General features: G+C 40.1%; 2 protein-coding genes across 2 annotated transcripts; one reads left to right on the forward strand and one right to left on the reverse strand.

Moving 5' to 3' along the window:
* Positions 1 to 269: 269 nt before the first annotated feature.
* rhpn1 (rhophilin, Rho GTPase binding protein 1) lies at positions 270 to 16,337 on the forward strand (the record flags this gene model as incomplete). The annotated part of the gene is made up of 16 exons (XM_084548975.1): positions 270 to 289; positions 457 to 556; positions 4,083 to 4,198; positions 8,971 to 9,099; positions 10,367 to 10,442; positions 10,620 to 10,697; positions 10,814 to 10,938; positions 11,770 to 11,936; positions 12,299 to 12,489; positions 12,574 to 12,730; positions 13,001 to 13,126; positions 13,222 to 13,416; positions 13,524 to 13,600; positions 13,686 to 13,832; positions 14,032 to 14,184; positions 14,260 to 16,337. 16 exons carry the CDS (start codon positions 270 to 272, stop codon positions 14,467 to 14,469), a joined length of 2,067 nt encoding a protein of 688 aa, XP_084405101.1. The 3' UTR covers positions 14,470 to 16,337.
* A 2,578-nt stretch (positions 16,338 to 18,915) lies between these two features.
* atpaf1 (ATP synthase mitochondrial F1 complex assembly factor 1) lies at positions 18,916 to 23,510 on the reverse strand (the record flags this gene model as incomplete). The annotated part of the gene is given in 10 exon segments (XM_084547659.1): positions 18,916 to 20,358; positions 20,452 to 20,559; positions 20,910 to 21,005; positions 21,115 to 21,162; positions 21,392 to 21,442; positions 21,593 to 21,655; positions 22,214 to 22,276; positions 22,502 to 22,610; positions 23,297 to 23,399; positions 23,402 to 23,510. Coding segments are annotated over 10 exon segments (933 nt in total). The 3' UTR covers positions 18,916 to 20,175.
* Between the last annotated feature and the right edge of the window lie 668 nt (positions 23,511 to 24,178).

The following is a 24,178-nucleotide window of genomic DNA, read 5'->3' on the forward strand; positions in this document are numbered from 1 at the left end:
TCATAATTACTGCAACGTGATTGGCTAGCGTCTCCATTCGCGGCCCGCCTCTGAGAATAAGCTCTTGCAGCTGCAGCGCACTCAAGTCAGAAAAAGAAAAAAAAAGAGTAGCGAGCGGAGGAGGTGGTATCTATCACGGAGTTGTCTTCAGGAGTGGGAAAAGTTAATCTACTGTCGGATTTCTCTTGGGGTTTTGTGTTTTTCTGAAGTTGACGAACAAGTTTGGAGACATGTAGGCACTTTTTGGCCGCCGGGGTCGTCGCTTCACGATGGAGGAACCTGCGACAAGGCAAGTGGTTAGCTAAAGTGAACGAGCGGTTTCAGTTAAAATGTTGTTGACAGCCGTTTATTTGACAACGTTTAACGGCCGAGGGCTGTGTTTAAAGTACACCGCGGTGTGTGACAAGCATCACTGAGACTTGTGGGTGTAAATAAAGTTGGTATTAACGTCCACAGAGAGTTTGAGATGTCCCTGTCAGACGGAGCTTCGGACGACGAGGAGGACATGCCCCTAACGTTACCCGCAGATGGCAGCCAGGGTGGGAGCATCCGAAAGGTGGGACACACCGACTCTTACACACTGTAAACACGAGGGGGGAAAGTTAAATAAAATAACCACACACACTTTAATTTATCCCCCAGAAAAAAACACTTTAATTACAAGAAGAACTCATGTGAACCATACTGCAGAGGCTCCATCTTTAAACAATAGTAAATAAACAAGAAAGTGGTGATAATCTGGACCTTTAACATAATAAAATAACCCTGAACTTTAAAAGATGAATGTGGACAAGATGAATTTGGAGTGAGCTTATTGTGGACATTATTAGTTGTGATATATTACAGTTAAAAATGAGTTAAAAATGAGTAGTGTGATGTGGATGCGTTGGTTTTTCCACTTTGCTGTTGGTTTAACATTTAGGAAGTGTGCATAAAACCCTCTTCTGTGTCAGTCGTCAAAGATATGTTGTGTATTTTCTCATAAACTCAACCTTACTTAAGATAAGGCAGCGTACTCTTCTCAGACTTCAGATTATTTATCATTCGTCTCCCCGCCTGCTGTTATTAGGTGTATTTGGACTGAACTACTGATCGTGGAGTTTAAATGTCGGAACAATATTTTGACAAAGGCTGGAACAGGCCTGTCAGTTTGTTTCCTTATCGTCCAGGGCTCACAAGTTTAGGAAGTGTTCATTTTCCTTTGGGTAGGTCGACTAAGTTATCTCGCATATTTCCTCAAAGGGACAACGATAGTTCTACTTAAGGTACTCGCAAACGTGTTGTGGACTCTTTGATTAACATGACGTGCTCCTCCTTCGTCTGAAAACATCCGCTAATGTTGAATTTTGTATTTTTGCAATCACAGACGTCACATTATTTATATTATTCGTCTTCCTGTCTGGTGTTTTTAAATGTGTTTGCCTGTGTTTTGTCATATTGGCCTCGACTTGATCATCTGAAGCGTGATGGAGGTGAATTATTTAAACATCGTGGTCATTTCATTGGTTCAACGTAGATATCTTGTGTATTTTCTCGAAAGCACAATGCTAATTCTACTTGTGATACCTGCAAACCCGTCGTGGACTCTTTGATTAGCATGGCATACATCTCCTTTGTCTGGAAAGATCTACCGACATTGAATTTTATATGTGAGCTCCATAAATTATATTTTATTCACCTGCTTTGAGTTTAGGTAGCAGCAGAAATCACAGACTTCACATTATTTGTATTGTTTTGATCCCTTTCTGGTGTTTTTGACCACAACACAATGGAGGTGGACAGATTATTGCTCATGGAGTTTAAATATGAAGGCAACATTGTGATGTAAGGCTGGGTGTCTCAGTATGGATTCACTTTGATGGTTTGATAGTTTAGGAAACAAAATTTGCTTAATTATGAAAGAGATTTTCACAGAACTAATGTTGTCAGCGGCTTCAGAGACCCGTGGTATTTCTGTAATATTTTATCTCTAGCTGGCACATCTTTCTCGTGGCTTTGCTTTTGTGCAGCTCTTCTCTGTCGTCATACTTTTTTAAATCCAATCAGCTTCCAGGCGTCTGCTCTCGGAGTTGGCACCTCTGTCTTGTTTTGGATCTCACTCACACGTGTGGACTAACGTCTTTGCAATGGGAGTCCTAACGAGAGAGGATGTAGGTAATGGCATTTTTAATAAAAAGTCGATCCCAGGAGTTGATGAATTGATATCAGATCTTTCAGTCAGCTCGCTTATCGTCCCGAGTTTAAGAAGTGTTGAAGAACGTATGTTGTGCATCTTCACAAAATGCTGACTTTACTTCCACAAATGTGGTGTGGACTCCACCCACAGATGTTCTTAATAAAAACATAAACTTCGCACCAGTCATTTAGAACTGAAGAAGCTGCTTGGAGGAAATGTCTTCAAGAGGATTTAACAGTTGCCTTTGTTTTAGGTTTCTTTATTGGATGTACCCTCTCCTGGATGACTTTGAATCTTCACAAATGTGTTTGTTTAGCGTGGAGTTATAAATTAAAGTTCTTTCAACTCCTTTTGTTTTTGGATAGCAGCAGAAATCTCAGAGGTGAGTATCTTAAAACAGCAGAACACAGTATTTTTGTCATTCGGGTCGACAGGGCTTTTAATTATCTTAAACTTTGCACCAGCATTTGTTCACAGGTCTTATGAACGGAGCTATCTGTTCACCTGTGGGAATATTTCTGGTTTGAATGGAAAAAGAAATCCATGATTACGGCCTCGACAATTAAAGTAAACTCTGATCAGTTTTGCTGTTCAAGATAGATGTTCAGATGTGAAGTCACCTTTTAGATTTTACCTGCACAGATGTCGAGCTGCCTCCATCCTCCTGATGGTAGAGCAGAGGTGGGAGCTCGGCCAGAAGCCTAATCCACACAGGCACTCTGGAGATTACTTGACGCGAGCACGCCAAACAAACACCCTAACTGGGTGAGAGGGAACGTGAAAGATAAAGGCAGAAAGAGTGTGAGAAAAAACCCCAGAAATGCACATAAAGCGAACCGTGTGGCTGGGAGACGGGTAGAGGAGGTGATGGAAGGGAGCTACGGGGATAAGGAAGGGGAGTATTCAGCGTGTTTACAGTACTACCCCTGCATCTGTCATGAAAGTGTACATCTGTTTACCTTTAAGTGTTGAAGCTGTGATGCATTATGCTGATTTCAGTGAGCAGATGTTTAACAATCCGCTGTGGGGAGGTGTTGTTGGCAAACTGCCTGTTGAAGTGAGGCTTAAGAGGCTGTTAAATCTTAGCAGAGACACACGGCTCTGACATATCACCACATCTTGTTAAGCATATTGTTATTCCGTAAAATCGCTCTTTTACAAAGTTAAAAATCCGAAATGCTCTTCAGTTTCGGTACGTAATGATTTAAAATCAGTCCAACTGAAGAAATATCATCCATGTAAACATAGTCAGAGATTGTAACTGTTTACAGGGACGCTAAATAAGATGATCTGAGCGGATATACGTGTTTACATGCCCCAAAACAAAGTGGTACCGCTGTCTAGTGTCAAATCTGCTGAAAATATAACAGAAGAAGAAGTTTATTTTTCCCAGCTTTATTGAAAACGTTGAATTTGTTCAGTAGACGATGATCTCCAAGATGGAGTCGCATCAATTCCAGCTTTGTCCAGTTCTGTCCTTCATCCATCAGATCAAGGTCTTACATGGTTATTAGGAGCTAATATTTTAATACTGAACTGAAAATCAATCATTTACACCACCCCTCTCAAATCAGATTGAAAATTGCTTCTGATCAGGACAGTCTGTTCTGATTGAGGTGGCTACGTGAGGTATTTTTATTTACAAGCTTCTCAGGTAGATCTCCATCCAGGCAGCATCCTTCTGCCACCAAACTCCATAAATAAAACGCTTTAGGTTACTACTGGTTAAACTTGAAGTCAATGCATTATGATGATTACCAGTATGACCCGACTGTGTGCAAAACCCACTTATACTTTGTACCACAGTTGCTGTAGAAAGAGAAAAATATCTTGGTCCAGTTTGCTGCTGCTATAATCACCCTGAATCACTTCCTTTGCTTCTGTTGTTTCCTTGTCCTCTCAGCAGGGGTGTGATCCTTTCGCCCTGACTCAGCGCAGTAAACTGCAGCATCGAAGAGCTCGCATCAACCAGCAGATCAACAAGGAGATGAGAATGAGGGCCGGAGCAGAGAACCTGTTCAGGTGAGCTGCTGGGACGAGCTTAGACCACTGCCACTGGACGTTTGTGGTGAAAATGCTGACATTATCTTGCTTATCTTTCCTGTTTTCTTGGTTGAAACATGTTTAAGTTGCGTCCTTATATTTCTAACCTTGATTCAAGACATTAAATAATGCAGTTACTTAAGTTTCTTGTGTGTAAAACAGGATTTAAAGGCTTTTAAAGACAATTTCCTCTATAAAGTCCTCTCAATATATAGAACAATTCACTTGTCACCAAACTCTTTGTAGTCTAGTTGGCTGCTAGTGGATATTGCAGGTTCTGGTTGCGTGAGTAGCCCTTTTGTACAGTTCCCATTGCAAATACTAATATTTAAACAAGCAGAACATATAAATATTGCTAGCGTATGCACAGAGCTAGCTCTTCTTGCCGTCACCGTCTTTTGCTATCGCTCCTTCTGGGTTCACCTGATGCTCCAAGCTCCCCATCACCACTTTAGGTGTAGAGAGAAACTTCTTTTCTGGTCTCATCTGTGTTGGTTGCTCTTTGTTGACTCGTTGGCCCTGTCACATTCGTGGTGCAGTCCAGTGATGGGAAAAGGTCAGAGGTCGCTCCCCTCCTAAAGACACACACACACACACACAGCACCACCCAGTTTTACGGCTCTGTTTGTGTTCACAGTGCGTGAACATGCGTGTTTATGTGCCCGTCTACTTTTAACCATGTTTTGTTGTCTGCGTTGTATAATCTGGCAGTGTGAGCGCCAACATCCCGGCTGTCATTCACGCAGCACCCGAGAGTTTGATTTGTGGAGAAAGAGAGGGATTTAAGAAAAAGAAAAAAGAAATGGTGGCAGCACATCAAAGTATTCTCTCTGAGAACATTAGCGTCATCTTTATCCAGCTTCTCTCCGTGTCTCTTCCCCTCTCCGCTCAACTAATCCTCAGCCTGTGCATGTTTATTACCCTCTCAGAAATAAATGAGTACAGAGCCTGGGACTATACGTTTAATATATGTGCATACATTTTGGTCTCCTCTTTTGTTGTGGCAGTTTTGAGTTTACAGCTTGAATAGCCCACTGTGCTCTACTCTCTGATAACACAGATGCAGGGAACTCGCTGCCGCTAACCTTACTCATAAAGATTCAATTTGGGAGTGAAAGGAGGAGGAGGAGGAGGAGGAGGAGGAGGCTCTTAATTAAAGCAAGGAGCTACTTTCTGCCTCCTAAGTGGTGCCGTGTCAGAATCTAATAAGATCAACTCAGAAAGAAACGGTGCCTTTAATTTAACACAAACTCACTTTTATCCCAGGACTTGTTTGGCTACGGCTGATTAGATTTCACCAAGATCGTTCTCAGGGATGGAGGGATGATATTGGTACTAATTAGTTTAGTCTGTGTAGTGTTATTATTCCAGAAAGAAATCCAAAGGGACATCTACAGATCGTTGTTTTTGCCTCACTAATTGTCTAAAATGTATTACTTTATTTACTTATGTAAACCTAGAGCTTAACATACAATCATTATTAACTTGTGAGTTGTCTTTGTCTTATGTGATAGTAAACCTAATGTCTTTGTGTTGTGGACTTTTGATAAGGGGTAAAAAAAAACATAAACTGAATTCATAATTAAAAGTCTTTTAAATTATCATTTCATGTGCAACAGGTGGATATTTAGTGTTTTGGATCTCTCTCCTTATCTCAGTTTTTTAGCCTGCTTCAAACAGTTTATCATAAAAGGTGATGACTCAGTTAAGGGGAAGTAAAACAAGCGCTCCTGCCTTTTCTATTGGGGACGCTCGGTTACAGAGACAAAGAGGACCCCCACACAGCCTACCGGCCTGTAATCAGCCGGCTTTGTGTCCGCCTCCGTCCTGTTCCCATGCGACGGAGCACCGGCAAGCTCATCCCCCCCCCTCTATTTATTTGTCTGGCACTGTCAGTCCTTTTTTTTCTCCCCCCCTCCTGTCCTCCCCCTTTCCGGTCAACTGGAATAGTCACAAAACATCCAGCTTTTCTTTTTCCACTTCACTCACTGTGAAACTGTTGTGGAAAAGAAAAGGATGGTGGTGTGGGTGCGGGGGGTTGATTACGGCTGAATGAGAGGTTGTAACGCATCGGGGTGTGTGGCCCGGCTGATGAAGACACGTCATGATGAGTGCTGCAGATGATTTAAGTTATTAAAGGTATTACAGAAAATATTGTAACTTACTCCAAAAACTCCTCTGCTTTTCTGATGCTTCATATCATGAGTAAGAATGAACCGCTTTGGCCTTAAAAGCTGCAGTATGTGATGCGTGCAAGTGGGTGTGTGTGGAGGGGATATTTGGCAGCCCATTTAAAGCTGACTTATCAGATTGCCCTTGGCCTGATCCTAGATGTGTGTGTGTGTGTGTGTGGGTGTGTGAGAGAAGAGAGAGAGAGAGAGAGAGAGAGACTGGGAGAGGGACAGATGAAGAGAGAGGTTATGGTCTAACTGGACAGATTAAGATTATTTAAGAGGAGCTGAAAGGTGTGAGCTTCAGTTGCATGTTTGACCCTTGTTCAGTCGAGAATCACATGATAAAATAAAAACAGTTCAAAGGGATGTCTTCAGATCTTACGTCTGGTTTGCTCATGTCCAAAATCCAAAGGTATAAAGTTAACAATTATGTAAAACCAGGAACAGTTTATTAAATTAATTCTTTAACAGTTTGAGATTTCATCTGGATCTGTCTCCTCCCTGTTCTCCTGAGAGTTGATGACTTAATTTAGAGGAAACCAAGCCTTTTTTAAAATCCGTTTAACATTAAAATAAGTTTCATGTTGACACATATAATATCTGATAGAAAAGATTTAATGTCACATCCAAACATACGGGCAAAGTCCTGCTTCCTAGCCTCCCAGTTAAATAATAGTAGCTCTTTCTAGCTTCCTAGCCAATAAAAATAAGAGACTTGAAATGTGGAAAAGTCTTCCAGGATGATGCCGTCATGTTTAAAAATATTATTATATTAAAGCTGCTGCGTCATTCCTGCCAGTTAATCACGATTTATTTCCATCGCCTCGTCCCTGCGCAGACAGACGCACCTCAGTGTCGTCTTATCGTCGAGCCGTGTTTGCTCAGTAATTAGGGGAATTTCTTGTAACCCCTTTTCCAGCTAAGTGTATATCATCAGTCGCCATGGCAACCCAGTGACTCCTCAGATTTCCTGGAACATTGTGTTGTTAACCCTAGGCAGGCAGCAGCGTGAGCTCGGCTTTACTCAGCGCTGAGATCCTTCCCCCCCTGAGTTTGGAGGAGGAGAATAGAGTCTGAGGCTGAATGAGCAGCAGATGATGGAGGAGAGGGTGGAGGAGAGGGTGGAGGAGAGGGCTGCATGAATTAAAGACAGACATGCTCTTTGTAGAGGGAATCTCTCAGTGAATGACTCGATTGCATCCACCTGCCGTCAGTTTTTAGCTCTGTTGTTTAATTTGCGACGCCAGGCTGTGTTATAAAGCAGACCACCAAATCATGAATTAGGTGGTCTCTCAAATCAGGAGATTAGCAACTACTTTGTTGTTTGACATCAGCTCAAACTGAATTACTTTGAGTTTTCAGATGATGGGTTCATCAATGGACTGCATCGGTTGCTCTCATTGGTCGTCCCCTCTAAGTTGAGATAACTTTAACTTGGGTACTGCCCACTTTGCATCGCCAAAAGTATATTTTCTCAGAATTTCATCAACATTGATAACATCCACTAATCTCATCCTGTTGTGTAGCGTGTACCTTAATGTAATTCAGTTTGAGCTGATGTAAAGCAAAGAAGTTGCTAATCTCCTCATTTGAGACTAATGATTAGTAATTATAAAACGTTAATATTTAACTATAGCCTGTGGAATGTGTGTATTTTTTTTATTGCATTATATTATTTTGCAGTTATCATTTAACCCATTCAGACCGGATCACGCATCTGTGCGTCGTTACCATTAAGGCCGGCAAACGCGTCTGTGTCATTTTGAGCGTTGTCGTCTTTTTCGAGGCACATGGCCAATTATATGTACTGTGATTGGCTGAAATATTCTTGGGCTGAGTGACAGAGATGCTTAGGGATTTTATTTAAACTCATGTGACTAATAAAACGCTTTGTGACTGGTCGAAATAAGCCTGACACGTGGAGTATGTTTTGGTCGAAAATTTTAAACACCGTGCTAGCGATCCGTCATGGCTGACTCAAGTGAAGGAAGTGATATTGACGAAGTAATTGAAAAAATAGATCTTCACTGATTTTCAAAAAATGTTTGGTGTTTATTGATTTTTAAAAAAAATGCATTTGAAGATTATGCCCTAGCAAGTCAGTCAAGTTGAAAGCCAAAGAATAAGCTGTCAAATGCTTTTTATCTCATGTTTTTATCTGCTACAGAGCCTGAGAAATTAAGGTTTAAGTGTTGACATATTCTGAAGAACCTCAGGTTTTGAGAGGGGGTTTACAGAAGAGTGTTTAGGCCTGAATGGGTTAATCTTTAAATCTGAAGCCATTAACAGATGATTATGAATAAGGTCCTCTTAGTGTATAGCTAAAGAAATTGCATATTGATTACGATGCTGATCTTTGTTTACAACAGATTCTCGGGCTGACTACACACGTTATATTTCATATGTGTTGTGGCTTAGAGGGTTGTCACGTCTGTAATGTTGAACCTTCTGCTCAAAGGCAGGAAATCAAGTTTGTCTTTTGAAGAAACTGCCCTGTCACATATGAAATAGAGGCTTGTTACTGTCAGTCTGTGGTGTGTTGTATGAAGGATGAGATCATGTGTTTTTATTTTGCAGGGCGACGACCAACAACAAGGTGAAGGAGACGGTGGCCATGGAGCTCAGCTTCGTCAACTCCAACCTGCAGCTGCTCAAAGAAGAACTGGAGGAGCTCAACAGCAACATGGAGGTGTACCAGACAGACAGGTAGACAGCTCTCACACACACATCAATCATGGTCCAGTTATTATCTGTCCCACGCATTCCAGGCCACGCTCATTAGACTAATGAGAATTATAATTAGTGAAAACAAGGCTCTGTTGTATGTTTGCGTCCCCATTGTGCCCTGGGTGTAAGTCCTCCTGCACTCTGATCTGTGTGAGGACCAGTTCATGTTTATTCTTTTTACTAAATTATAATTTGGTTTGGCAGCGCTGCTTTCAAACCATTTGTGGTAAGCAGATTGTTTCTGCACATATAGACCAATAAAACTAAACAACATAGATTTACATTAATGTTTTGCTCTAAGTGGATGTAAACAACCTTTAGCAGTGGTTTTAATCACAGACTAAAGGTTGTGGGTTCTAACCTGCTGGCCGGCTGGGCTCTGTCTGTGTGGAGTTCCACGTTCTCCCTCTGTCTGCTGTGTTTCCTCCCACATAGACGTGACTGTTATTGAAAAATAGTCATTTGTTGCAGCCCTAGAATATTGTCACTGCTTTAACTTGAAGCACAATCTATGCTCTCTCTTCAAACCTGTCAAACTCCAATGACAATGACTCTTAATGGGTTAAACAAAAACAAAGCTAGGTTTAAAAGAGAGAGAGAGATTCTACTGGCTTTAGTTACCTGGGGGAAGAAACCTGCCTGTGGGGGGAAAGTTAAGCTGTGATAATGTTATAAATATTTCATTCACTTAAACTGATATTGATTTGTATTTGATGGCTAGATTACATCTTGATGCAGACCCCGTTCTGTGCTGGTACTCCTGTTTGCTTACCACTATTTACTGTAGGATAAGTGGCTCATATAACTATATATATATAAAAAAAGAGCTGTCCTTTTAAATTGCAATTAGGTGTGAAGGTTATTGTAAACAGCTAGAGAATTATGTAAATGAGAGTGTAGAGCTATGAACTTGTAGTCCGTCACAGCCTGGAGATTTATTTTTTTCCTCTGCGGCCCCAGGTCACGGCAGGGATAAATCCCCTGCTTAGTGTCATGGACATGGCGTCCACATTTGTGGTGACTGTGGGGGGTGTCGGGCTGCGAGGGGTTAATACCTGGCTTTATCCTTGCTTATTAGCAGGATGAAGCCCTGAGCGGAGTGCCTGCTGGGTTTAAGACTAGCAGATGGCAGCGCTGACTTGATCAGTTAAAACATGCCCTTCACGTGTATTTGAGTGTTTACTTATGTGAAAGATTACACACACACACGGATGCATACATACAGTATTTATTTCTCTTTTCACAGTGAGACCGTCAACGTTCCCATGATCCCACTGGGCCTAAAAGAAACCAAAGAGGTGGATTTCACAGTAACTATCCAGGTGAAGACGCCGTCCTTTGTATTTATTCATCAAGTTTCTCTTTCTTTAGGAGAATAGAAGTCATAGAGAAGCTTAAAATATTGAAGTAGTAGAACAACCCTGTTAGCTTTATTTTGCAAGTATTCTTTTAGCATTGATGCAAAATTTGTAAGACTCCTCTCCTGTCTCCTCTCACAGGACTTCATCTGTGAGCACTACGGCGAGGACAGCTCTCTCTACGACAAGGAGATCAAGGAGCTTATGGAGCTCAGACAGGTTAATAAATAATACAAACTCCTACAAAACAAAAAAGGCAGAGTATACCTCCTGCAGCAGGGAGAAAGAGAAACATTAGATTTGTTTTTATATATATATTTGTTTCTCCGGGCCAGGCCATGCGCACACCCAGTCGTAACCAGGCCGGCCTGGAGCTGCTCATGGAGTACTACAACCAGCTCTACTACCTGGACCAGCGCTTCTTCCCTGCTCACAGGAACCTGGGTGTTCACTTCCACTGGTAGGACACCGTTTCATTTTATAAGTGGTCCCTGTAGAGGCAGAGCTCAGCGACTACGTATCTGGTCAAAACTGAAGTATAACCTCTGACATTATTCAAAAATATTAGGAAACAAAAATGTGTTTCATTGCTGCTCAGACTGCAGTTACTATCCTCTAACCACAGAGAGACGGCTAAAGTCAGAGGGTTATATCAAGTTAAACAAAGTGAGGTAACCTTAATTAATACGTTAACTAATGATAAAGAAAAATCAGCTGAACGAGCTTTTCTTAGTTGTCAGTAGTTTCCATTTGTCTGTGTCTTAAATGAATTACATGCCATTCTGAATATGAATATTAATGATATAGATAGAATATAGAATAAATAATTCTACAGCTCACCCAAAAAGAAACTGGAGATATTGTTTTTAAATTTAAGGTTTTATGGCGAGATTGTTTCTGTGTTGTTTTTAAAAAAAATAAAATCATAACATACAGTTTGCCTTTTAGTCTGAACATATTTTACTCTACTACCTTTTCTAGTTTGGTTTAATGATTAATTGTAGATAAAGTGTGACCTTTTTTCTTGGTAACCACTGTATTTTGTGAATAATTGCAGGTTTTATAACGACAGTAAAGACAGATTATACTTATAGTAGCAACACAAGACATAAACATAAAGGCAACATACACCGTTTTATGAAGAAACCTCCTCAGATTCATTCAGGACGGCTCGTGCAGCTTTGACAAGACAATACAGTAAAAGCATACAGTGAACGTGACATTTTTAATTTTATTTTTTGCAAAAGCTGCAGTGTAATAACGATTTCTTCCCTTTTTCTTCGTCTCCCAGGTACGACTCTCTGACAGGCGTCCCGTCGTATCAGCGTGCGTTGGCCTTTGAGAAGGGAAGCGTGCTGTTCAACATCGCTGCTCTCTACACGCAGATCGGAGCCCGTCAGGACCGCTCTGCGACCGCTGGCATAGACAGAGCTGTAGACGCCTTTCAAAGAGCTGCAGGTACTGAAACAGAACACTGGCTTTGTTCAAGAAAACAGAAGATGGTTTTACACAAAGGCAGCTGAACCTGCTCACCTTAGTCATGTTTAAACATTTGACCCTCATCTCATTTATTTATATAAATCTAAAGCTGCAGCTGATTGGTTTTTAGCTTTGATAGTCTATTGTTTAATGCTTCCAGTGTCTTGCTCTACTCCATTTAAATGCATGTTGTTGTTTTTTGTCATGTACAGTTATTAGAGATGTCCTGATCAAGATTTTCTTCGTCCCCAGACCCAGTCATTTTAAAAGTGTCAGGAGAAGCCACGATACCGACCCGGGACGTCTCTAATACTCATTTCCTTCTCTGTGTGTCTGTTCAGGTGCGTTCAATTACCTTAAAGAGAACTTCTCCAACGCTCCGAGCCTGGACATGAGCGGCCCGTCGCTCTGCATGCTGGTCCGGCTGATGATCGCCCAGGTGCAGGAGTGTGTGTTTGAGCGCGTCACACTCACCACACAGGACACCACACACTTCACCTCCCAACTCTGCCTGGCACAAGAGGCTGCACGGGTGAGTTGACACGACTCTGGTTCATCTGGTGTCGTTACTGTTGTGGTAACCCTCTCTCTCTCTCTGTGTGTCTGCGTCCTGTAGGTGTCAGACGTTTACCTGTTGGTGCAGCAGAGCATGACGCAGCCTCTGATGAAGGACTACGTGCCCTTTTCATGGGCGTCCATGGTTCAGGTCAAGTCTGAACACTTCCGCGCTCTGTCACACTACTACGCTGCTGTTGCCCTCTGTGACCACATGTGTAAGTAAAACACTAAATCACATAATGACTAGTGATTCTACATCAACATTTACTTTTAGTATTTAACATTCTCTTTTTTCTTTTAGACTAAGATAAAAGAAAAGGTTTTTATTTGTTCAGTTTTTTGGGATTTAAAAAAATCAAGATCAAATAGCAGTTCAAGTAGTTTTTCACGTTTTAATTTCTGGTTTTAAAAACAAACTTGAAACACAAACAAATGCACAGACCAGGATTCAGCCATTAAACTCACTCATACATCTCACCCCATAGTGTCTGCTGAGGCGGAGGAGGGAGATGAGGAAGCAGAGAAGGCCTTCCTTCAGTTCTACGTCAACGTTCCTGCAGGGCCACCTCTCAGCCAGGTTCTACAAGATCCTGAAAAAAGACGAAAGCTGGGTGAGTTCAGAAACATCAGGTGCATTTTAACGAGCGGGAACTGTGTCGCTATGAAACCCTCTAAACGTTTTAACACCTCCCGTGCTCACCTTAAGGTAAAGCTCACCTGCGGCGTGCAGTGATCAGACATGAGGAGGCCATGCGTGTCCACAGTCTGTGTAAGATCCTGAGGAAGATGGACATCCTGCAGGACGTACTGTCCCTCACACACAAACGCTCGCTGGACAAATACTCAGAGCTGGACCGAGAGGACGACTTTGATGAGACCGCAGAGGCTCCAGAGATACAGTGTAAGCCACATCTGGAACATTAACGTCAATCAAACACATTTAACCTCCACTCCAACCACCGTTAAATGACAGTAAGTGACGGTGGCTTCTTCTTCTTCTGTTGACAGCTCACACCAACCAGAAACCAGACATCACTCCACCCAACTTCTCCACAGTCCAAGTCACAGACATCTTCCAAAGACTGGTAAGACCCACGGGAAGTTAGCACTAAAGATGAAATAAAAACAAAATGTGATGTGGGTTGAAGATGACGCTTCTCTGTGCTGCAGGGGCCCCTGTCAGTGTTTTGTGCGAGGGCTCGATGGGGCCCGGTGCGTGTGATCTGCCTGCAGAGGAGAGAAGGAGGACTGGGTCTCACACTCAGAGGAGACTCTCCTGTCCTGGTGGCCGGGGTGGTGCCTGGAGGATGTGCAGAGGTGAGACAAACTCTGAAAAGGAAGCAGACATTTCATACAGTTACAGACAGGAAAAGGAAAAATAAGCATGAGTACAAAAAATAACATCATTGGAGCAACTAGGATTGAGTTTAAAAAAAAAAAATTTCGGCCTGAAAGACAGCGAGGCCAAATGTGATTTGCAGAAAAATGCAGATGTTAATGATCTTGTGTTTTTCAGGAGGCAGGACTCAGGGAAGGAGACTACATAGTGGCAGTGGACGGACAGGACTGTAAGTGGGCCAAACACGGGGAGGTGGTCCACATGTTAAAGAGCTGCAGCGACAGAGGAGTCGAGATCAGCGTGGTCACGTTACACTCACACGACACACAGGTGAGTAGACGTATGTTTGAGATGCTGGTGGCTGCTGTTACAGACGGATGTGTTCTTACCTGAGCGTGTTAACAGGTGGAGAGGAGGGCCATCATGCTGTCCCACGTCAGCGACAAGGAAAACGCTCGGCAGCGCCTGCTGGGCGGGGCTAAGGGCCAGAGCTCCGCCTCCTTGTTGAACTGGAACAGGAAGAAAAAGAGGGAAGGCAGCGGCGTCACAAAGAGACTCGGGAGCACTTTCAGTTTGTCCTTTGGAAGCATCCGAGACACCGAGGCCATGTACTGAGACAAGACTGGAGAGGAACCTCTCAGGGAATCACAGCAGTGGAGCACGAGGTACGACCACGAGGTACGACCACGGGGTACGACCACGAGGTACGACCACGGGGTACGACCACGGGGTACGACCACGGGGTACGACCTCAACCAGCTCTGAGCGCCTATGTTGGTGGAGGTGGGTGATAACGCAAAGCTGTGACAGAAAAAAAACAGTGTTGATTAGCTCCTCTCTTTATGTGGACGCACACATACAGTGGCAGGTAGAACACTTTGTTACGTGATGTTTATTCTACAAGAATGAAGCAGAAGGAGCCGACGGCTGCACACAAAGATGGCTGACATGTTCCCACTTCCTCTCATGGTACAAAAGTGAAGCCAAACATCCAGATGAAGGTTCAGAAACCTGTGCAGTATTGAGAAGGTGATGAAGACAAACTGGTTTGAAAAATGAAGCCAAGGTGGAACTGCAGTTCCTCAAATCTCCACTAGAGGCTGGTTCCAAAACTGAGTCAATCTCCACAGACCTCCATGTTAAAATGTCCAACTTTACAGCAGATACAAAAAACTGTTTGGGTCTCTATTTATGTCAAATGTACTTAAATTCACTTGTTTAAATTAAATTAAGGCTTACATTTTTTTTTTAATTAGTTAGGTGGAGTCAGGCTCTGGAGCTTCAAAACTGCTCTTCAGGAAACATTTGTGTGACTTCACAAAGCTTCATCTATTTTTATGCAGTTAGCGTTGGAGACGTTGACCGTGTTTACTTTGGCTTCACTTTTGGGGAACTTATCATGACATCCATCTTTACCATAAACTGCAAGTACAAGAAAATACTACAAAATAAAAGCACAAAAAATGACAGTATAAAAGACAGACTGGAAGAAACTGAAGCATGAGGTCCGTTAGAAGCTGAGCTGAACACATTCTAGGTTGTTTGTTAAATATCATCTAGACTCTAAAGTTTCCTTCCGGTCCGTCTGAACCTTAAAGTCTTAAACTCCGACTGCCTGGTTCTTTAAGCTGCACACGTAACGATGGAAGTGAAACTCAAAGCCAACGATGGGGAATTTTTAAGATGAAAAGTGGGAAGAATTTAGACTTTCTGCAACAAATAACTGTGACAAACATGTTTTAAACACAAACCTTCAAAACAACCAGTGATTAGTTAATTAGTTAAACTTATACAGGTGTGGGAAAACGCCCAGAAGACTGCAGCTTTTAACTCTTAAGAGAATTTAAATGTGGAAACATGACAGAACAAACCGTTTCTGTGCTTTTTATAAACTTTAATCTGGTGGTTTTGTTTTTGTTTAGTTTTTTTTTTGGTGATAACTCTGATCTGAATTTAGCTCCATCAACAACAGGAATCCACTTTTATTGACTAATTAAGTTTTTCAGACATTCACTTCCTGTTTCAGTTCAAAATAAAAGTGAGTGAAGGCTCATGACCTGTACACAGAACGATGTGTAACATTAATGTAAAGGATGTTAAAAGCTCTCGTGTCTTATATTTCCCTTCTCTGAGGATGAAGTCCAACATCATACACATCAGCAGACACACGTTTGTGTTTAGTTTCATCGTTTCTAGATGATTAAAAGCACTTGAAGTTAGTTTTGTAACTGTTTAGTTTCGGTATCTCTAATGCACTGTGACAAATCGTTTGTTAATTATGTCGTTTTTATTGTTGCAATAATGAAAATGAAACCTTGAGGTCGTGTGTGTTGGAATAATAAAACATGATGCAGAGAGAAGACGTATTAAGATTATTCCAAAGCCTCCACCGTAGTATTCTCCAGCCTCTGTGCTGAACGTTAGATGTCTCCTTCTCATTAACACTGTTTGAATTATTATTATTATTATTGTTTTGTAAGTTTTGTATTGTTTTTGATACGTCTAGAACTGTAGAACGTTTGTCCAGCTTAAAATGATCATGTGTGTTTGTGTGTATGTTTGTGCCATAGTGGTTCATAGTCACGAGTACGGAAAGCCAGAGAGGACAAAAAGAGGCAATTCACAATTATAGTTTAGTCTCCTGTATTTATATATAAAAAAAACATTACAAAATAAAAGCATTGAGCCGGTCGTGTCGTCACAGAGAGAATTCATTTTTGTCCATGTCCTCTGTGGTTTCCTCTACTTGATGTCTGTGTGTGTTTGACTCTTTGACTGTCTGAATATCTGACCGTCCCTGATGAACATTTGGGGATTTGCACTGCATTTGTCTTTATGTGTAAATAAAACAAAACTGAATAATGAACAATAATGTTGTGTTTACTGTAATAGATGGAACACATTTATCTCCACTCTATGATACATCAACACAAAATAAGCATTTAAGGTACAAAGTTGAAATCACATTATTATTTATTTCTAGTTTTTGTTCATCAGTGTCAGTAGAAGTTATCTGAGGTTAATTATTACAGATCTTTATATCAGATTATTAATTTTATTTTTTATTAATTTCATCAAAATATTAAGAAAACAAATAAATCCTTCATTTCTGTCTCAGTAGTCATGGATGTATTTTCCAGAACTAATAAAGCTAACCTGAAATTTGTAAAAAAAAAAAATAAAACTCTATTTTATATCTTCAACTTAACAATAACAGCTGTTACTGGGTTTCACTTGAAAGTCACATTTTTAACGTGAACTTGAATAAATAAAACTGATAAATGTGAAAATATAAATAGTTTTAAATAATACAAATAAATGGAAATATAAATCGGAATAAATAAAAAATGGAAATATGAATTGGAATAAATAAGAATAAAAAATAAATGTGGAAATAAAAAGATGAATAAATGAAAAAAATAAACGTGGAAATTTAAAAGGAATAAATAACACAAATAAATGGAAATATAAAGAGAAAAAAATAAATGTGGAAATAAAGAGGAATAAATAATACAAATGGAAATATAAATAGGAATAAATAAAACAGATAAATGGAAATATAAAGAGAAATAATAAATGTGGAAATATAAAGTGGACTAAATGTAAGAATAAATAAAAAAAAACGTGGAAATAAAGAGGAATTAATAATACAAATAAATGGAAATACAAAGAGGAATAAATGTAAGAATAAATAAAAATAAATATATGAAAATGAAAAGATGAATAAATAGAAAAAATTAAATGTGGAAATGTAAAAAGGAATAAATAAAACAAATAAATGGAAATATAAAGAGAAATAAAAAATAAATGTGAAAATGTAAATAGGAATAAAAAAAGGTGAATAAATAGAAACAAATAAATGTGGAAATATAAATAGGAATACATAAAACACAGTAAATGGAAATATAAAGAGAAATAAAAAGCAGACACAGTTAGAGATGCGCTGGTGAACAGAGGAGGCAGCAGCAGCTTTAAAAACAAATAGTTCCCTCAAGGAGTTGGTTGAGACCAAAAACAAAAACATCTGTTTATTTTTTTATTTATTCTTACATTTATTCCTCTTTATATTATATCTTTGTTTTATTTATTCCTATTTATATTTCCACTTGTTTTATTTCTCTTTATATTTCCATTTATTTGTATTATTTAATACTATTTATATTTCCACATTTGTTTTATTTGTTCAAGTTCATGTTAAAAATGTGATTTTCAAGTGCAACCCAGTAACAGCTGTTATTGTTAAGTTTTTTTTTTTTTTTTCTTTTTTTTTTTCAGTCAGGTTAGCTTTATTAGTTCTGGAAAATACATCCGTGACTGCTGAGACAAAAATGGAGGATTTCTATTTATTTATTTGTTTGTTTTATTTATTCCTCTTAATATTTCCACGTTTATTTAATTGTTTCTATTTGTTCCTTTTTATATTTCCATTTATTTTATTTATCTTTACATTTCCACATTTATTTGTTTTATTTATTCCTCTTTATATTTCCATTTTTAAGTCATTCTTACATTTATTCCTCTTTATATTTCCATTTTTTAAGTCATTCCTACATTTATTTGTCTTTATATTTCCACATTTATTTATTATTTTATTCCAAATTTATTTCATTATTCTGTTTCATTATTATTAAAACACTGATCAGCTGCAGTAATCCGTTTATGGTCACTAGGGGGCAGTAAAACACCACCTAAAACTGAATGACACACATTCTTACCTCTTTGAGGAGCTTGTGGACGGGACGGTCCTGGTCAGAAGGGACACTGTTGGGTTCCTGGGGTCGTCTTCTTGAGATGGTGAGCCTGGTTTCTACCTTGATCCTCTGATGGTGCAACTGCAGGAAAAAAAAAAAAACACCATGAACAGAAGGAAAACATCAAACTGGTTGAATATAGACTCACCTTCAGCTCCATGTCCCCATCACCACAGAGATAAAAATAAAAACTCCAGAGAAGACAGAACACATCCCAGCTGCTGCGACTTAAACGTGCACAGTGGAAGCATCAAAAAGCAAAAACAGGAATTTAATGAAGCACATTAACTCAAATATTTTGTTTTTTAAATCTACTTTTTAACTTTATTGCATTGATTTGAATTCTTTACGGTTGGTGATGGAGGAGAATCTGCTCAGATAAGAGGCAAGGAGTGAGCATGAGGTCCAAAGCTGAAAGGTTTTTATTGAGCGACGGTACAAAGACAAAAACACGGGACCCTTCTTGAGTCGATCCTTGGAGACAACTGCTGTTGATGCTCGGTCTAAACTCAGCCCACCATCATCTTCATCAGAGCTGGAGAGCAGCTAATCTTCCACCAAGACAACATCGTCTGCAGACATCCTGACCCCAGCAGCACACTGGCAACGACTTAAGTTCCCAAATTAAACACAACAACCAACCGGTGACCAGATACACTGACGCTAACGGTTCCACAGGAAGCTCTCCAACTACGAGGAGCTGGTTAGCGATGAATCGAGGTACAAAAGACATGAAAACACTCAAAGAACCCAGGAACAACATCAGCGATGACGTGTCCAGACTGAAGCATCAGCAGATGCATTTGTACAGTTTCATTTTTCTAATTTATTGGTGGATTATTAGACTCTCCTCTCTGCACCACAAACCATCTGCACATTTCCTCCCACTCTAGTGTAAGAGCGCGGCGTCCTGCCGAACAATTAAACCAATATGTTTCAAACCGGAAACGAAAACTGGAAAAAAAACAACTGTTATCTGATTTTTAGATTTAAGTCCAAGACCTTTTTTATTTTCTGTGGTCTAAAAAGAAAAGAGAGTTGATATTAAGACTTAGTTTTTTCATATATTTAAGGATGAAACATTAAATTTACTTGTTTAGCATTTTTTTGTTGTTGCTTTTTAAATTGAAAATCAAATAAACTCTTATTTTAGAGTCTAAAACCAAACTTGAAACACCAATAAGCACACAGACCGTTGACTCGTCTTTGTATCATAAGAAAATCAAAGAAATCTGAATGATTTGGTAAATTCCATCAGTAAATCCACTGATTAAAGGACGTGAGGTTTTGAAGATGATTTATTAAACATCATATTTGTGTGGTTTGGATGGGGGGGGGTAGAGGGGGGTTAGCAACAGCGCTAACAAAGTCTTTCTGGAGGTTTACCATGAACAGGACCGTATTATTTCCCTCTGGCTCCAAACAAGATGAGGAAAGGTCATCAGAGTTCATGAGAAGCTTCTTCTTTCTAAAACCTGTACACACGGTACGAGAAGCAGGTGAATCCAAGTGGAAAGCGAAATGTCTTTGCGTTTTTTTTTTTTCTTTTCCCGGGAGCGTTCAGTCCGTCTTACGAGCCCCCGGAGGCTGGAACGGAGCTCAGGCCGCTCTGCTCCAGCTCCGCGATCACCGACATGTGTCTGAAGTCCGCGGGGTGGTGGTTAAACGTCTCCACCAGTCGGTACGTCTCCTGCCTCTGCGTGCCGTAGAACAGCTGCACCTGATTGGCCAAGCACTGAGCCTGGTGGACGGTCTGAGGAGAAGAAGAGGAAGAAGAGGAAGAGGGGATTAAAATAATAACCCCGGGAAGATTCACTCTTTAGCGTCGTCTTTTAGACGGACTCACTATAAACTTGGGGTCCATCTCCGCCGTCATGAACACGATGCCCTTCTCCTCCTTCAGGTCTGGGTAGTGGTAGAGGATCAGCTGACTGGGGGCGTTCTCACCCAGCGTCTGAACAAACAGGAGAGAGAAACTAGGAGAGGTTAAAAATGAGGGCTGGTAATCACAATTAATCTTTGCTGCCTTGCCTTCTGAGATCCATTAGAGACAGCAGCTGGTACAATATTCTACTGACCACATGATGGCGCTGCTGATTTACAGACACACAAACTGAGATCAGATCTCAAGTGCTGGCTGGGGACGCATGTGGAGACACATTTATATTAAGACCAGGTAGATGGACAGGGACTTAGAGATGGACAGGTGAGACCAGACTGATCAGGACGGATGTTAATCGAGGTCTGAACGAGACGTTTAAGATGTAAATAAATATATATTTTCGAAGCCCGCAGGAGGTTTACCTGGACGTTGATGAGGGAGGTGAAGTGGAGCTCGTGTCCGGACCACTGACCCACGAAGAACTCATAGCCCTCCTTCTGAGGCAAAGCGTAAAGAAACTGAGGATGACAGAAACACAGGGAGGAAGAGAGGTTAAATAAAATAAATAAATAAAAATAACTTTTACTCACAAAACCACCACAAACTGATGATCGTGGGGAATCTTACCATCGGACACGACTTCGATCTGCTCAGAATCATCTCATAGATCTGTGTCTGATGATATAAAGAGATGAAAGGTGTCTAGATCATTACCAGAGACAATATGAACGCTGCTCATCACTGCTGTCTGTTTATTCAAATGTTTCACTGGCTACCTCCAATGAGCAAAACGTGAGAATATCAATATCACATTCACTCAAAAGATAAAAAGACAAACACAAACTGAGGCAAAAAACTAAAATAACAAATGTCAGAAGTAGAACTTCATCCGCGTTGAGCTCACCGGGATGACGGCGCTGATCGTGTCCTTACTGGAATAATACTTCATCCAGAGCTGAAGGAAGAACATGCAAACGAAGCAGAGGTCAAAAACAGTTTCAGATAAAACAGGAAGTGATGTGAGGATCTGAGGAGAGACTAGTGTCAGGCTGAAGTGTGCAGACGGGAGACGAGGCTAAAAACCACCACCACCTCTGAGACTCACCTCTGCAATCTCCTCCCCCGTCTTCTCCTTGATCATCTCCAGGTTCAGGATGGAGCCCAACGTCTGAAGAGCAACACAAACGTCTGTCACACACTTTGTTATCATAATCAGCTCAGATGATATTAACACAATGGCCCCAGTTTAACCGATGGACGGAAATAGGGATTGTGTTACTGCCTCTACAGGGGAAATGGTTTACTACAGCCACACTTTATTTTCTGCTTTCTTTCCACAGCGTTAGCTACTGCTTTGATCACTTCCTGGTTTCCAGACTACAGTGTGGACCAAGGACACAAACAGAAAACAGAACATGCATGCATTCATCGTGCTTTTAAAAAAATGAATGGCGTTAAAAGGAACTTGCTCTATTTTAAAGTATGAGAAAGATAACTTCAGAAACAATTAGTCCCTTTCCTTACATCTTTAAACATCTATATTAATAGGAAGACTTCTCAAAAGTGACCTAATCTAGTCTAAGGTGGTTTATCTTCAAGTCAACCATCTTTCCAAGGATGTCTAGAAATTGCAAAGGTGAACCAAGACTGGTAATATTTTCTCGGTGAATCCCTGCTACGCTTGCTGCATCTGTGCAAAAACAGAGAGAGTTCTTAAACTGCTCACCTTGTTCTTTGTGAAACCTCCTGGTGCTTCATTGCCAGCGGCCATCTTGTCTCTTTTCTCCAACTGCAAAGAAACAGACAAACAGAAAATTTTATACTGAGAGAAAGAAAGAAAAAACAACATGAGCTCAGTTACATCCAGAACATGTAAATGTGCACCGTCACCAGATCAATGAGGTGACTATCATGTGATGCCAACAAAAAAAATAAATAAATCCCCATCTGCTTAGAAATCTGAGTCAGTGTCTGAGTTTAACTCATTTCTGCTCTGAGCCCGTCTGGTGCCCACCTCCTGCTCCATGAGCCGGATGAACTCGGCCTGCTTGGAGTCTCCGAGCACCTCCTTCTTGACGTCCTGCCGCTTCTCCAGCCGGGTCTTGTACTCCTGGGGTTTGGAACTGAAAGAGGTGTCAGACGAAATCAAATGAGTTCATCTAAAAGGTTTATTCACCTTTTAATTTTTGACATCTTCATGCTGCGTCGTTGTTGTTAAATGTGGGAATGATTTTACTAGAAAATCTCTGTTCCCTTGCTTCTCAAATGAATATTTGCATATTGACGCATATTTTACAGTCTTTCTGACAACAAAAAGGCAATACAACTTAGTTATTAGTTTTATTTAGTGTTTCACATTCATTTAGAAAATAAAAAGATAGGAGATTTCAGCTCCTATCACACCTCCATTCACCAAGTTTATTAATTACTCTGCAGAAATGTATATATTATTAAAGATATTTGATTTATGAAGTAATTTTTTTTATTATTATTTGTAAAATACATTGCCTCAAGATAAACTAAAACTAAAATTTGTGACAGATGCTGCATTTTTTTTTCCTCTACGCGTTTCCACAGTCCAACAGATTAATCATTTTATTTCAATATGAAATTAGAAAATAATATGCTACATGATTTAAATCTCAGCCGAATTTATCATAAATTAGTCAAACTGTAGATTAAATCTTAAAAGATACACAAGCGTGTGTGTTGAGCTGTCAAAGATTACATGATTTTTAAAATTAGACACTCTGTAAAGGGGTTTCGGGGACATCACGGAGGACGCCGCTAGCCAAGTTAGCCCGCTAACCTGCGAAGCTTCTGGATCTTGTCCTGGTATTTGTCGTAGTACGGGTTCTCCTCCAGCTCCGGCTCCTTCCGAACCGAGAAGGCTCGGAACTGCGCTGGGACCATCCGGGGATCAGCGTCCTGATGCCGGTGGCCCTGACCGCTAACATACCCCGGTACAAACATGACATTTGGACCATAGCCGCCGCCATCTTTCCATCGCTCCCGTCCCACATCTATAATGATCCGGCGCGGGGCTAAAGTTTTATACATTGGTTCCGCACAACGACAACTGATGACAAATTCAGTAAAAATATCGGAATTATTTCAGTATGTTTAAGTTTTTAACAGATAAATAATACATTTATATTTTACAGCATATTTTCTTCCTCGTGATAATAAAACAAAAAGGTAAATAAAAAAATAACAAAAATAAAATAATAAATAATAATAATAAGAAGTTTTTATTGTCATTGTCCGAAATACAGTTTGGCCGCTTTTTGGTTAAATAAAAATAGAAACTATAGCCATATAAAGATAATTTAAAAATAAAGCCATAGCAGCTATACACAATAAAATACAATATATACAATAAAAGCACATTGGTTCAATGAGGGGAAAATAGCACAATTTAAAGCAGTAAACAATTAACAATCGTGCAATAGATACGTCTTGCATAATAAGACTTACGAAATTACAAAAAGCACAAGATTAAGGCAATTATTTAGTACACATGGGGTTCTTTAAAATGTTTAACAACTCCAAGCGATAAAAATAAATAAATAATATAAAATATACACAGTTTCTACCATTTTTGGGAATAATAGCTTGTAACAACAGAAGGAGTTTGTGCAAAAAGTGCTATTACAAACAAGAATGATATTATAATAAGTCTTTAAAACCT

This window comes from Chelon labrosus (genome assembly GCF_963514085.1).
Source record: "Chelon labrosus genome assembly, chromosome: 7".
Lineage (NCBI taxonomy): Eukaryota > Metazoa > Chordata > Actinopteri > Mugiliformes > Mugilidae > Chelon > Chelon labrosus.